The sequence below is a fragment of the Puma concolor genome, chromosome C2 (assembly GCF_028749965.1).
Source record: "Puma concolor isolate L17-30 chromosome C2, mPumCon1.1.hap2, whole genome shotgun sequence".
NCBI lineage: Eukaryota > Metazoa > Chordata > Mammalia > Carnivora > Felidae > Puma > Puma concolor.
Window position 1 is genome coordinate 78,125,798 of NC_141675.1, and position 14,835 is coordinate 78,140,632.

At 45.2% G+C, this 14,835-nt stretch overlaps 1 protein-coding gene across 11 annotated transcripts in view; it reads right to left on the reverse strand.

The window, feature by feature from the left end:
• Positions 1-431: 431 nt before the first annotated feature.
• The window catches only part of DGKG (diacylglycerol kinase gamma), a 216,274-nt gene continuing 201,870 nt past the window's right edge, over positions 432-14,835 (reverse strand). For 6 of the 11 annotated variants that reach the window (XR_015240176.1, XR_015240177.1, XR_015240168.1 and 3 more), the window contains 4 exons: positions 11,269-13,910; positions 5,837-6,069; positions 1,546-1,688; positions 432-1,443 (listed from right to left, as the gene is read on the reverse strand). Coding sequence is in view for 1 of the 11 variants with exons in the window: in XM_025913893.2 (XP_025769678.1) it covers positions 13,812-13,910 (99 nt within the window). In the remaining 10 variants the exon portion in view is untranslated. Of the gene's footprint in view, positions 1,444-1,545; positions 1,689-3,488; positions 3,685-5,836; positions 6,070-9,376; positions 13,911-14,835 lie in introns of those variants that run through there. The other 5 variants (XR_015240169.1, XR_015240172.1, XR_015240173.1 and 2 more) reach the window with 5 other exon arrangements.

Here is a 14,835-nt window from a genome sequence, read left to right on the forward strand (position 1 = left end):
AAATACTAGTTTAAAGGAAAGAGCAAGAATATATGGGATATGAGACAAGAACTGGGTGACTTACTGTGTTACTTGTTGAGCAAGTTAATTACCGTTTCTGAGCCTTTGTTTCCTCATCTATAAAATGCTAATCGCTTCAGAGGGGAGTTTTCAGATATCAGTGAAATGATGTGCATGAAATGTTTGGTAGAGCCTTATTTAATAGGACTTTTGGCTTCCTCTCCCCCTCCTCCAGCACCAAGAAAGTGGTAACAGAGAGTTTCCATTCTTCCTAGTCCCGGCACATCAGTGGAACCCCTGGCAGTGCGCACCTGTGAATAGGCTACCCGGGAGTCTAGAGGAGCCTGCTCGTCTCCAGTGCTCTGTGGCTGATCAGACAACCCAGATTTCTCAAGCGGTGGCTTGAAAAGAAACCACCCAGAGGTCAGAGGTCAGCTACCCGCTGTCACTTTTATTTGTAGTAAACCACAGAGTGAGGACACGCATATACACGGTACATTACAGAACAATGTACGGCACTCAATGCAGGCAGACAGGCAGGCTCGAGCAGGCGGCCACCACTACGAACAGCATATCTATGGGTGGAGGAGGCTGTGGAGGTGGATGGACCACGAGCGAAGGATCTGGACCCGGCACTGTGTTACCTAGTTACTGCCTCAGTCTCGGCTGGTAGAGTCTGCATTTATGGGCCGTGGTTGAGGTGCGTTAGGACCTTCTGCTTCAACCTATGCCCAGGGTCACCCCCAAACACTGAGGTTTAGCTAAGTTCTCTAAGAGGAAGTGGCGCTTTTCCACTGGTGGGAATGAGTTTTCTCCCAACATACTGGCGATGAGAAAGGGGAAGATAGGTCTGATACACAGAAGGGAAGATGTTTACACTTCAGGGATCAAGTATGTGTGTTTGTATGTGTGTGTGTGTGTGTGTGTGTGTGTGTGTGTGTGTGTGTGTGTGTAAAGGTGGAGGGCTTATCAAAGAGTTTCCTCATAGAGTTTTTTTCATATTGGTCCCCCAAATCTGCTGATTTCTGAGCCTGATAAATCCTTAAGAGGGAAGAGAAGATTCTTGAAGCGGCCAGGAGTAGCCCTTCAGGGTAGCAGGGCTGGGGGAAACCTTGGGCCTGGTGGGAGACCCATAAGAACAAGGACCCTGCCCCCTCTCCTTTGGCCACAGCATTTACCCCAGGTAAAGGCAAGATCATTGAAGAGGGAAAGTCTTTAGAGCCCCCTTGTTTGGTAGACAGAGAAAGAGAGGCCCCAGAAGGCTAAAGGACATGCCCAAGGCCATGTGGCTGAGACAGGACTGTAGCCTACTCCCCATGTTGCGCTTGTTTCCCAGGCAGGGTTTCATCCCTCACACCATCCTGGCATGTGGAATGGCTCCCTTCCACAGCAGCCTCTATGGGACAGTTGCCAGACTTTTCCAAGACAGGAAGGTCTTGTTTTCTGTAGAGAAAGAAAAGCATCCATCAGAAACCGCACCTTAGCAGTGGCTTCTTTGGGATTATGATTACTTGCTAACAATATCACTTTCTCTGAGGTATCTACCGAGCGTTGAGGGTGATGGTACACAGAGGCACAAAAGGTTGCTTCTTCTCATTCTGTGGAAGAGGGCAGCTGTGCTATAAGCTGGGTCAGCAACTTGCCGTAGGACCTTCTTCTCTTTAGTCGGATCTCCTGCCTCTTGTCATCTGGAGAAGAAAGGAAGGAAGAAAATGGTGCAGGTTTTGAAATCTGCCTCCTCGTCAGGCGACCCACCCGCTAGGCCCACTACCCACACTGCCTCTATCAGCTGTAAGCAATCTTGGCAGGTTTGTGCAGATCAAAAAGGGCAACATTTGGAGCATCAGGCCCTGTCCAAGTGTAGACCTGGCTTGCCTCCTAACCAGAGGCCTGGAAAAACGGCTCTGGAGAGGAATTCTGCATATAGTGGCATTGGAGCCAGAGCTGACTGACCACCATTTGTTATTCAACTACAGTCGACAGAGCACTGACATTGTGCTATGCTAGCTACCAACTCTGTGTGCAAGGCTGAACTTGATGACATGGAAGGAAGAGCCTTTCCAACAATAGGGGGCTGACTCCAAAACTCCCTGCTCAAAGGACTTTTTGTGTTAATTGAGGTAGTTGATCAGAAATCACAACTCCAGTAGGGTTATACTTGTGGGTTCTTTCTTATTCTCTTTTTGTTGATTTCACAGAAACTAAACCTACTTAATTGCTATGGTCTCTGGTCCTTTCTTTGTTCCTGGTTCTATTGTTTTCATACTGAAGCTCATATCCTCTGGTCTGGGATGTTTGGCTATGCTGTTTTGCATTAAACTCCTCAGTGGTTCTATACCCTCAAAGGTGCTTTAGGCCTGAGACATGACCCAAAAGGAAAAGAAAAAGGAGCGTAGTATTGAAGAGAGGGGTTTCAGTTAGGCATTGGAGATAATTTCTTGATGTGGAGAAGCTGTAAGACACTTGAATACATTCTGAAATTGGGCTCGGGATGATGTTCTCTGATCTTTCCTGGGCCTTTTCAGCACAGACTTGCCTGGAGATAACAAAGTGGGCAAATGTCCCCTTAAGATCCCTATGATCCTCTGATTTTATGTATGAAAGCTCTAAAAATAGAATCATAGGAGGAAAGGGAAGAGAAACATCATGAGAATAAAAGAAAAAGGAAAAAGTGGAAGAAGTGGGCATTGCAGGTGGGTGCAGGTTGGGAAAAGCAGCATGTGCTGGGAAATGGCTGAGAAAAAGCAAGACAGCCATGTTGAAATACGTTAAGAAGTTAGGGTACAGTGCCTGGCAAATCAACATTGGTTAATAACACAGTATTTATGGATGAATAAATGAACCGCCCTCTCTGGCCCCAACCCACGGGTGGGAAAACGGAGACATAATCTGACACTCGCTCAAGTCCCTCCTGCTCCTTGGTGTCAGGTAGGAAGGGGTGCTGGCCCCAGGAGAGGAGTAGGATAATGCTGAGCAGGGAGAGGAGAGTGCATCTCCCCACCTGCCTGTGGGCAGGAAGCATCCTGGGGTTGGTCATAGCCTTGAAGCTCTGGAAGGAGAATGAGAAGGCACAGGCTGAGCTCCCCGTGTTGTCTGGCACTGCCCTGAGCTGTCCAGGCCTGGAGCCACTGGGGAGGCACAGTGGAGCCCATCATGGCCAAGGGCCCCCTGGCTCCTCCCTCTCCTTTTCTTCCCTCAGCCGCAAAAGAAGAACCAAATCCTTTCTCCTCTTGGGAGCCATGTAAAACACCCACTGAATTTGGAGGTTGGACTCATGACCTTCCTTCACTTTCTCTCTCTCTCTCTCTCCTCGCTTCTCTTTGAGTTTCCAGAATGCAGTTCCCAAACGTTTCCCCAAAGTTTCTTTCTTCCATCAAGAAAATGAAGTCTGGGGAAGGATAGGAGTTTTCGCCAAGTCCTCTGGAGGCAGGATCAATTTCCTGCCAATGAGAACACCTGAAAGATCTGCATAAATCTTTTATTTTTACCTTTGAGGGAAGACAGGAGTTTCCATCCATTCTGTCTCTCTCTGCTCTAGACCCTGCTCACAAACATCTCAGAAGGGACACCTGAGCTGTAGTCCTCAGAGATGTCGAGGAGGCCTCGGCCCTTATTGCTCTCATGGCTCCACCGCAGGGACGGAGGCCATACGGCCTCCTCATGGAAAAGAACTAAGACAAGGGGCTCAACACAAACAGGTGAGTTCTTTTAGATACTATTTCTCCCCCTCCGGAAAACTGTGCCAATTTGAATCACTGGGCTATAGGAAGGAACGCTGTGTTTCCTCCTCCCTGCTACAAAACTACTAATGAACAGGAGTGCACATAGCCCTCTCTGTTCTGGGGAGATAGAGAAAAGAAAACTCACATTGCCTAGACAAGGCAAATGTGAGCATGCTCCCCGGAAGGCCTGCCAAGAGCTCTTATATAAGCTCCAGTGAGCTCATGTGTTTTCTCGCCCATCAGCGGATCCTGGGCTTCAGGGCCAGGGGTTAGGCTGGAGGAGGGAGCTCAGGAAAGACTGTGTTCTTCCAAAGAGGGGGCGCTCTGGGAAGAAAACATGTTCCTCCTCTCAGGAGGATGAAAACAATTTTCATTGCCGAGTCAGTCAACATAGACTTGAATTCCTTATGGCAGCAACGTCAGGACAGAAGAAGGTGGTGCTTGTTCTTATGAACCCCATGGGGGAAGCGGTGGTGTGGTGGGGTGTTTCATAAGTCAAAAGAAATGTAGATATGCACTGGGGCTATGGATGAGGAACCTTTTCCTCCCAATGTGTGGAAAGCCAGATGGGTGCTCAGTTTGGTCCACCAGCCACAGACTGGGTATCAGGCCTTAGTTTCCAGTCATTGCCACCATGTAGGCTGTTTTGAATTGGAAACGTATTTCACTTACTGAGACAGGCTGAACATTCTGGAACCTACTGTCACTCATTTTGTCTGCTTCCCTCTTGTTTGACGGAATCACTGAGCCGGCAGACTTTTGCAAGCAAACCACCCAACCACCTTGCCCACCCTCTTGCCCAGAACATCTGCAGGTAGCCTGCCCTGACCCCAGCACAGAGCAAATGGAATGATATCTGCTTCTTTTACTCTTTGCCTACTGAAAATGATCTTACCCCACATAAGTGAGCCAACGCTTCTCAACCAAGCTTCCCAGACGTTCTCTCAGGAGTTGACACACTTCCAGTTCAGTTATGCCCCAGTGGAGGGGGAGGACCTGTCTGTACATCTCAGCAGCTTACCCCACCCCCACCCCGCACCCACACCCAGTCTAGCGCCATGTTTCTCACAGGGTGAGGGCAATAACTACAGTTGTCTTTTATACGATTAAATGAATCTGCAGATACAGTGTTTTACCTGTCCCAAGTAATACTGTGCCCAGTCTTTCTGTAACTATTAATGCTTTAAACAATTTTTATTTCAAAAATAAGAACACGCATTGCTCAGGTAAATTTCTACCTCCCCCAAGTGCTTTGCATTTTCTCTCTGGCATCACTTAGTGCTTATAACACTTTCCCACTTTGTGTCTTTTGAGGATTTAGTTAATGTGCTGTTTCCTCTTTCCAGATCAATCAGGAACGATTTGAATACAGCTAAGACCTTCCTTGGGTTCCACCCAAAACTTTCTCTTCATGAGTGTGTGAGCGATGTCCTGATTAACTTCTTTTTTAGAATATTTATTTACTTTTGAGAGGGAGAGAGAGAGAACATGAGTTGGAGAGGGGTGGAGAGAGAGGGAGACAGAGAATTTCAAGCAGGCTCCAAGCTACCAGCACAGAGCCTGGCATGGGGCTCGAACTCACAAGCCATGAAATCATGACCTGATCCGAAACCACGAATCGGATGCTTAACCAACGGAGCCACCCAGGGCCCCTGTCCTGATTAACTTCTAGGTGTGACAACAGGATTCAGACAGTTGAGGAACAACTGAGCTTACCAGAGCACCCTGACATCTTCTGAGAGCAGAGTGATACACGCAGCCTTTCACATGTAAGGAAGGATCCCCGATAATGATATATGCGTGAGTATTTTGGTGTGAGATGTCATGACACCTGTAATTTACTTTCCAATACTTCAGTAAAAAAGTATGAAACAAATATGGCAAAATGGTAAGAACTGTTGAATCTTAAGTGACAGGTAGAAGTGTTCTCATTATATTCATGACTCTATTTTTCTATGTGTTTGAAAATGTCCGTAATAAAGAGAAATTACTCCCAGATACTCTAATTCAAGGAAGTATGTTTAACCTGGGCAGGTGGTGGGAGCTTTAGGAGGCTGACAGGGAGATGGTGGGAGGTGGGGATTACTTACTCTTCTTAGGTTTATTATCATTACCTTAATGCCTGGTGGGAGCAGAGAGTGATGACAGCAAACCCCAAACAGCAATTTTAATGATATCCTCTGTTCTTAACACCTTCCACGATGTATGTTGCTCTGAGTTAAAAGATCTAGTTAGTTCTCAATCCTTTCACCTCAAAGATGTTGGGGAGAGAGGAAATATTCATCAGGAAAATTTTTCTTTTCTTGAAGATCGTGCCATTTCCTGGTGACCTATTAGTACCAGTTTTCTTTAAAAAATAAAAAATAAAAAAGACAAAAAAGTCACTTCATTAATTACTTTGAAAGTACTGATGCTTAATCCCTCAGCAGAAAATGCACACTTCCTGGAATCTTTTTCTGGATTGCCATTTATATTGTGAGGTTTAGAAGTGCACTTCCTTTTGTCTCATCTAAGGTAAAAAGAAATGACCATTTTATCATCCCTCACCTCGTAGTTCTTGCTAACGTTCCATTTTTAAAAACAATTTTTTTGTTTTTTTTGGAAAGGAAAAAGTTCAACATTTTTTTTTTTTTTGCATCATTCCAGAAGCAGTCTTTTTACTCCAAATTATGATTCATCCAACAGATTTTTAAAAGGACATTTTGGATCTCTGTTCCACCTTTAGGTATCAGTTGCTAAATTCTGAGGCTTGACCACCTGACCTCATTTCACTTGCTCCTGATCTTTAATATGGTCTCTGTGTATCTTTTCAGATGATCTTTCATATTATGTGAACACCCTGATCTGGTGAGTTCTTTACCAGCTGTTCATTGTTGGCTGGATGCTGTCTGAGTAAGGTCCTAGGACACGGCCCAGCTGGCGCGTTGGAGAGAGGGCCTAAGAAGAAGGGAGGGTGAAGTATGCACACACCTTCCACAGCCCAGGTCCACTCCTTCTCAATGAGCCTCTGTGGCTGGCCAAGTGAGTGCTGTTTCCCACCCCGGCTTCGTGGACTCAGATTTCCAGGTTGAGAAGCAAGTCCGCTGAGTCGTGCACAAGGGATCGGTTTGGGGTGGTAAATCCCTGCCACTATGCTTGAAGCTCAGAGTCATCAGCAGTGGCAGTGAGGTGCAAACATGGCTTTGAAGGCAGATACTGACAGATCTGAATCCTGGATCTGCTGCTATGAGATCTGCTCCGTGTCTCAGTCCTTGTTTGTCAAGTAGGGAACTGTATACCACCCACTTCAGGAGAGTTCCTGTGAAGTTTAGCAGTGGTCATAAAAGTAATAGGCTTTGGACTGCACAATAAATGATAGTTATTTAATAAGAGTTTCATTAATGCCTGGACATGTCCCACATATTACCATTAACGCAACTTTAAGCTGCTTTTTTTTTTTAAAGGATTTGTCAGTCCTTTCTTTCATTTTGAACTATAGTGCTCAGCTTCCTTGCCCAAATATCTGCTAAAAAACCCAGTTCTCCATGTCTTTTCATCTTCTGAATCTGTACCTTATTATGCTGATCTCTCACTGTGTTGTAACTCCGCTTCTGTGCTGCCTTTTTATTCTTTGTCCATTCTGACCTGATGGCTAAGAAGTAGATTGCAAATATTTCTGTCTTTCTGTCCAAGTTGAATTTCATATTTTCTGAATCATGAAACTGCCCTCCATGTGACCTAGAAAGCCCTTTGATGATCCATATTTAGCTGTGTCCATCATTCAACAGATGTCTGGGTAGTTAGAGGCCCCCATGAGCTCCCTCTACATCCTGTGGTTTCAAGTTCCTGAGCTGTTAGTTAAAAAGCTTTCATCACCTCTACCCCCCCTTCCCCTATCCATTCCAGGATACAGGGACAGATACCCACTTTAGCTATTCATTCATTTAACAAATATTTACTCATTACCTACTACGTGCTTGACACTGCGTTATACGTTCTCTTCTTTGCTTCCAAATTGCATTTTCCTAACTTGACCAATTTACAGTTGTCCTCATGTTTTCTGATTATTTCTCTAGGATCTGCATGGAACATCCAATCATATGGTCTCTCCTGGTTACAGTGTTTCCTGACCCTTGGGAGACTTGAAGGCTTAACTGCAAACTGCTATGATGCACCTGCCACAGCATCCACAGATTTTAGGATAACATAGGTTCATCGTGGGCTCCATCGAAGGGAGTTTAGCTAGCAGATGAGGCTGCAGGGCTTGGCTTGCCATTCTGCACCACGGACATGAAGAATAAAGTGGTAGCCAGGGTAGGTACCCAGCAAGTTAAGCAGCTTATTTCCAAAAACCCTTGGTTTTCTATGTCCCTGGATTCCTACAGAGATCCCCTTGAGGAAAGATGCCTGTCTGCTTTTTGAGCTCTCTGGATCTTCCCATTAGATAGCTTCTCTTGGCATCTGAAAGGCAGCCTGCCATTCTGTTCTCCTGTGGAATACAGATGGCCCAACCCACGCCTATCACTAATGAGGATCACATGCAGAGCCTTCTTGCTGGAGGCTCCCTTCAACAACCCCAGCCCTCCTTCCTTGTGCAGGCCAGTCACCGTTGACCATGGCATTTATGTCTGAGAAGACAGCTTGCTGCTCTCCCACTCACAGAGTTGGGTAGGAAATCTATTAGGTAGTCCCGGGAAGTGCATCCCATTCACCTAGAACTGGAAACACTGAAGACTAAGTTTTGGCTGTCAATTTGATTGCAAAGTTGAGGTTTGAGGTTCCAGCTGTCCACAGAGGCTGTTGAACTTAAATGTGAACAAGCACTGAGAGTTCTTCAGTAGGAACATGATTAGAGGGCTACACAGAGGTGGACCTGATAGATCAATTTGCCAACGCTGTGTAATCTCACCCAGAATGATAGTGGGATTGGAAACAGATAAGAATGTTAAAAGCACTAAAGTATAGTAGAAAAAACATACATTTTCGTGAGACAGATTCATGTCAAGTCTTAGCTGTTACCACTTACTATCTGTTTGAACTTGGACAAGGTGGTTTACCTTTCTACGCACTAATACCTTTATCTGTGAAATAAGTACACTGCTCCTATCGTAGGCTGTTCTGAGGATTAAATGGGACAGCATATGGAGGCCTCAACGTGATGCCTTGTATCCAGTAAGCAATAAGTGGGCATTCCCTTTCCTGTCTCCATTTCCTGCTTTCTCTCTGCAGTAAAAAAGTTGAAAGATACACTCCAGTATGATGGGACATCAAGTTGAGCTATAAACAATGGCTCCATGTGAAATTCTATACAATTCTGCTCTGTTGTTTTATGTAAAACTTGATTGCTATTTCACATGTGGGATAGTTTCTTTTTCCTTGTTATTGCAAGTCAGATGCAGGCCCGAAATTTGTGACTAGAAGAGTTCCACACTGCTACTATGGACCCCAACAGAAAAGCAAAATCTCTTTTGATTTGAATACTGAACCCCATTCCTTTAACACTCCAAGCTACTGAGAAGAGATAACTACCACTAGCTATCCTTGAGGATGTCAATGATTCTGGTCAATTTTGCCATGTATTAAGTGTGGTCTAACTGATCAGTACCCACCGATCCAGAAATCTCTCCAGGAGTCATTTTCATTCTTTCAGAAAACAAGGGACACTGAGGCTGCTGTTCAAAAGGAAGTAATAGATACTGTTTTAACATTGATGCTTACAAAAACAGTTCTGATTGCTTTTTGGACAAGGTAGATCAATCACTGCTAGTTCCCCACCCAACCAAGTCAAGGCCTATCCTATAAGAGCAGGTAACTCTTCTTCCCCCCAGAAAAAGTCCTTTCCATATTAGGCCAGTTCCAAGAGCAGTCATTCAATTGAATAAAAATCAACCTCTCTATAACTGTATTGTTTAGACCCGATTCTTTTCTCTGGAGCTACACAGATAAAGTCTGACCCCTGGAAGCTATCATGTTTCCCCCAATCCCTTCCTCACCCATGGGACAAAGAGTCCAGATCCTTGATTCTTACTTGAAGAATGTAGACGGGAACAATCACAGAGCAGAAACTAAACAGTGTCTTAAGAATGGAGACTACTTCTCCTAGAGAAGTACTTTTGGGAATATTATTGCTGAGGATGGTTACTTGCATGTTCCTATCCCCACTGAGGACAAAAAGAAGAAATTGTGGGCATAAGGCAGGGTTTCTAATCTGTTGATGTTGACAGACAAATAAAGGACTCTATGGTTCTTCATGGTGAGTTTTTAGCGTTAGGCCTCTCTATGTCTCTCCCAGAAAGGGAGCTAGTACTTGATCACGGAACTCTGTTTTCATGGAGCATTTTATGGCTACTAGCATTTTGCGAAACACATCTTAGGAAATTATGGTCTCAGATATGCTGTGGGGACTTAGATGTTTGAAATAACTTCCTGATTGGTTATTGTTAGATCCTGGAACTGGTGGCCAGGGAACACTATGAAGTTTCCTTCCTTGGAGGTTTGGTAGACTCTTCCACCCTTCCTCCCTCCCCTCTCCCCTCCTCTCTACTTTTGATATTAGCATTAGGCACCCACTTGCCTGGGAGTGTTGAGATGTAGGCCTGGGACATAGGGAATCTGGAAGTCTAGATCCTTCCCATCCCCATGATTCTATTTTTATGGATCCAATTGTGGTGTGTTCCACGGAAGGTACAGCCTAGCTGGGACAGGAGGTAACTGAGGGTTTTGGCTAAGAGGAGAGGGGGCTAGAGATGGGAAAAGTTGATGCAATTATTTTTGTCAGGAATTGGAACCAAAGCAGCAGGAGAGAGTAAGTTTTAAGACTCTCTGGCAAAGTAACTTCCTAATCTGTCACTGAGTATGTGTAAAAAAGTGATTAGTGGGTCTCTATATTTATCATGATTACTCACAAATATGTAATTTGCATAATATATACAGCACATTAAGTACTATGTCACCTTATATAATGTGCATATGTATAATGTATATGCATGTTATGTAACGCCAGTCTGGAGGCTCTTCCAGATTCTGCCAAGTATTTCCTAATTTATTTGGCAATTTTAACATATCTTTTCCATCTGTGGAAAGAACTATCTTGAGAGGAGCTGGTCTCTGACCTGAAATATAATCATTCTACTAAGTCTATCTCCATTCTCAACTCACTGGAGGAAATCCACAAAGACCAAGCCATAATGAGATGCAACTCTTAGCTCAACAGTCCAGGGACAACACAATGTATTGAAGATTTTCTGTTTCATTATTTTTATTGCTGGTAGGGTAGAACTGTGGGGGCAGGTGAGAACATGTCTGTGGCATGGTCACAATTAGAATAAGATGAAGACTAAAGGACTGGATTTTGCCCTGCTTGCCTAACTGTGTGACTTTGAGAAGTCACTGAACCCTCATTAAGCTTAATTTTTCTCAGTATTAAGATCGGGAGGGTAACACATTCTCTGTCAGCCTCTAAGGTTGCTGGGAAGATCACTAAGATGAGGTACTCTACAGGAAAAAGCCATGGTCACAGTAGTTAAGGAATGAATTGCAACAGCACATCAAACAACACTGGACTTACCAAGCTGGAAGTGCAATTCCACTGGTGTATTATACTGTGTGGTTCTAAGGAGGCCTTGGGACATGTCTCTCAAGCAACACTGCAAGTCTTATGCACTGGACTAGAGCAGGCCACGGCCACTCTGACTTGTGAATCACTGAGACTCAGTTCCACCTGTTGACAGTGCTATGTTTCGACAGCCTCAATCTTGGGGGATCAGACATGCAAAAATGTCTGTAAATGTCTCAGAATTAGTGAGCCCACACCTGCCTTTGTTTCGAAATCAAGTGGCTTCCAAGATAGTACCTGTTGTTATTCTGGAGCTTGCTGGTCCATCCCATCACCAAGGATCCCATCATTCAAGACATTCTCCAGACGGCCTGGTTTTCCCCTCACCCACTGTTTTGCACTATTAGGTCCAGCAGGATGGTCCTAGATGACTGCTTCCTTCACAGTTAGGATCAGTGTGTACACACAGTCTTAATTTCCCTTCCTTGTGCAAAGCTCCTGACCCAGTGCAAGATTAGAGACAGCTCAGTGGAGCAATGTCTAGTGGGCCCACGTTTCCTCTTAAGAAATCTCAGAGGGGATGGCGGTCCAGTGGAGTGAAGGCGCCAAGGCAAATGTTTCTGTCTAGTAATGAAGTTCTACACAGACTTGCCCTCAGGAAAGGAGGGTGATGCCGGCACCAGCTGCAGGAAGCCCATTGGCCTCTGCCAAGACCCCTCTGGGTACTGGCTGGGAGCACCTTGAAGAAGGTGCCTCAGTCCATCTTGTGAGTCTCCACTGAGGTCATCCCTGCAGCCAGAGGTGTTTCCAGACTAGGAGGCCATGAGGACCATGATGAGTTGACACGTGATAGAGTTTAATTTGATGATCTGTCTAGTGCCTTCAACCCAGACCAACTTCTTACCAGTTCAGGCCAGATAGAATCTCCGGGAAGCATCACGAGGCCCCTATTTTCTCATGTGAGCCTGTCCCGTCCTCACATGGGCTACATGTTCATTCTTCCCTGGCAACCTGGACTCGAATGGAATCATTTCCCAGTGACCAGAAATGACCCTATTCTAAGACGTGCAGGTTCTTTTCCCTAATAAATATCCTCTTAGTGGCACTTATTCTCAAACCACATCAGCTAAGACACCACGGACAAGTCTCTTAACTTTTCAGAGACTCGGTGCCTTTATCTGACAAATGGGAGAGTAAATTCTGTCCAGCGTATCTTTCATGGTTGTTTTGAGAATCCAGAATAGGAATTCTCAGTCTCTTTACAATAAGAAGCTACTTTCACTTCCCTTAAATCTCATGATCACCATGGGGAAATGTGTCTTGACCATGAAATGGTGGAATGGGGGAGTGAAAACTTTCTTTTTCCTTCCCACTTTTCTGTTCCTATTCTACATATTTTTTTTTTTTCAGTCAGGAGAAGTCCATCAGTAAATAAATATTTATATATATATAAATATATATGCTACATATATGTACACACACATTAGATCATCAGAAGGGCCTTCAGCTCACACTCTGGGAGTGGTAGGTGCAAAGAGGAAGGTGGGAGCCACCTGATGGTTTGTCTCCTGGTCTTCTCAGCAAAGGGTCCTTCCTTCTCATCTTCTCTGCCTTCAGGAAATAGTCTGCCACCAGGGCTTGGAACTCAAACAGGAAACACGCTTTGGCTTGAAAAAGAAAGAAGCTGGGGGTGGTTTTTTTTTCTTCCCTTTTTACACAATATTATGACACCAATTTGAAAAATAAATCCCAGTTTCTCTGCTTTCCCTCCCAGGTGTTCACAGAACTAAGAAAATAAATACCACATCTAAGGTGTGCTGTACAGGCAGCTCTGGGGGCTCTTGGAGCCGTCTCCAAACAAACACACAGCCACCAGGAGAAGGCTTTGGGAAAATAACAAGTGCCCACTGACAGTGTGGAGAACCAAGAATGGAAACACAGCTTTCCACAGCCTTTCTGCCTCCTCAGCAAGTTCAGGCAGAAGTTGCTGCTTGAAGGACAACTAAGAAACCAACGTGCGCTTGCTGAGCCCTGCCAAGGGTTATGCTTTGAGAGTTGGAGGCCGTTTGTCTCTGTACAGAGGGACCTTTGTGTAAGTTCTCTGGAATGGGAGCGCTTTCCCTTGGCCACATCCGATCTCACCATAGGCAGGAAACCTGCAGCCTGCTTCCTTGTGAGCGTCCATGAGGGACCTTGCAAGACTGGTGGGAAGAAAGGGGGACTTCTCCTTCAGTCTCAGAAAGTCCCACTCAAGGCCTTCTGGGAATGTGGAGGTTGCTGTAAGAGCCAACATCACCCTGGTGGGCCCTGGGTCCATTCAAAATTTTCTGGGGGTCCTGGCTCTGTTGGGGTGTGTCCTTTGTTGAAGAAGAGAGAATGAACGTACGGGAAGATGAAGATTTCTTCCTGAAGGGTGGCTTTGCTTCCACTGGTTAGAGATGAGTGTGCGTGTGTGCATGTGCGTGTGCGTGTGTGTGTGTGTGTGTGTGTGTGTGTGTGTATGTGTTACAGTTTCTTATTTTCTCTCTTGGTTTAACTGGCATTTGGCACGTTGTTTAGTCTTTTGAACGGCTCTTCCTCCTCAGTGAAAAGAAGCTGCTCTTCTGGGGAGGCCCCATCATCATAGGCGCTTGATTCTTGTGAGTAATTTTAATCTAAAAGCAAAGAGGCATAAATGAATTAGTGACATGCAAATCCCAGTAGCCTATGAGAGAGTAAGTCGCAGAGGGAGGAAGGAAGGCCAGCTTTGGGTTGGAAGGAGCCCCATGCAGAAAGGACGACTGTCCTTGAACAGCTTCAAAATTGGCAACTGGACCCTCACTGGGCCTGGAGTTTGGCACTGCTGGAAGTGAGGGGCGGAAACACTGGGGAGAGACAGGTGTGAGCTTCCCACGTGGTGATCAGCTCGCACCTGTCTTGTGTCCTTGCTATTCATAGACTCTCAAAATGTCACAGCCGGAGGAGACCTCATGGTCCATCTCATTCAACCTTTCTGCAGGACAGACAAAGGAATGGAGGCCTGAGGCTCCCTTGAGCCTTGGATTAGCCTGGGGTCACACAGAGAGGGCAGAACAGCTAGAGCCCAGTTCTTCAGATTCCTAGCTTCCTCTGCTCCTGGCCCTTCCAGTCTAGGCACTGCAGAAATGTCAACTGGTAACTCATAGCCTAGAGGCTTCATTCCGACATCTGACCCAAGCAACATCATGTGGAAAGTTTCAAGTGAGTCCCTTAGGTGCTTCCTCTTTTCTCAGCTTTCCAGGAAAAAACCAACTTTCATTTTAAAAGCTTTTTTTTTTTTTTTTTTAATTTTAGGTTTCTTTTTTCTTTTTTTCTTTTTCCTCCTGCAAACTTTAAGTCAATGGGAAGTGAAAGACAGACACTGGTGAATTCTCATTTTTGCCTTTCTTCCCAACCTTATCCTCAGGGCATGGCTTCAGAACGTTAAATCCCTATTTGAATGTGGCCTGATGATGCTGCACATTACTGATCTGCATTATCAGTCCATCAGCATTTATCATGTGTGACACATGTCCAGGGTGGGAAGATGATATGGGAACAAGAGGCACTTAGGATTCAACG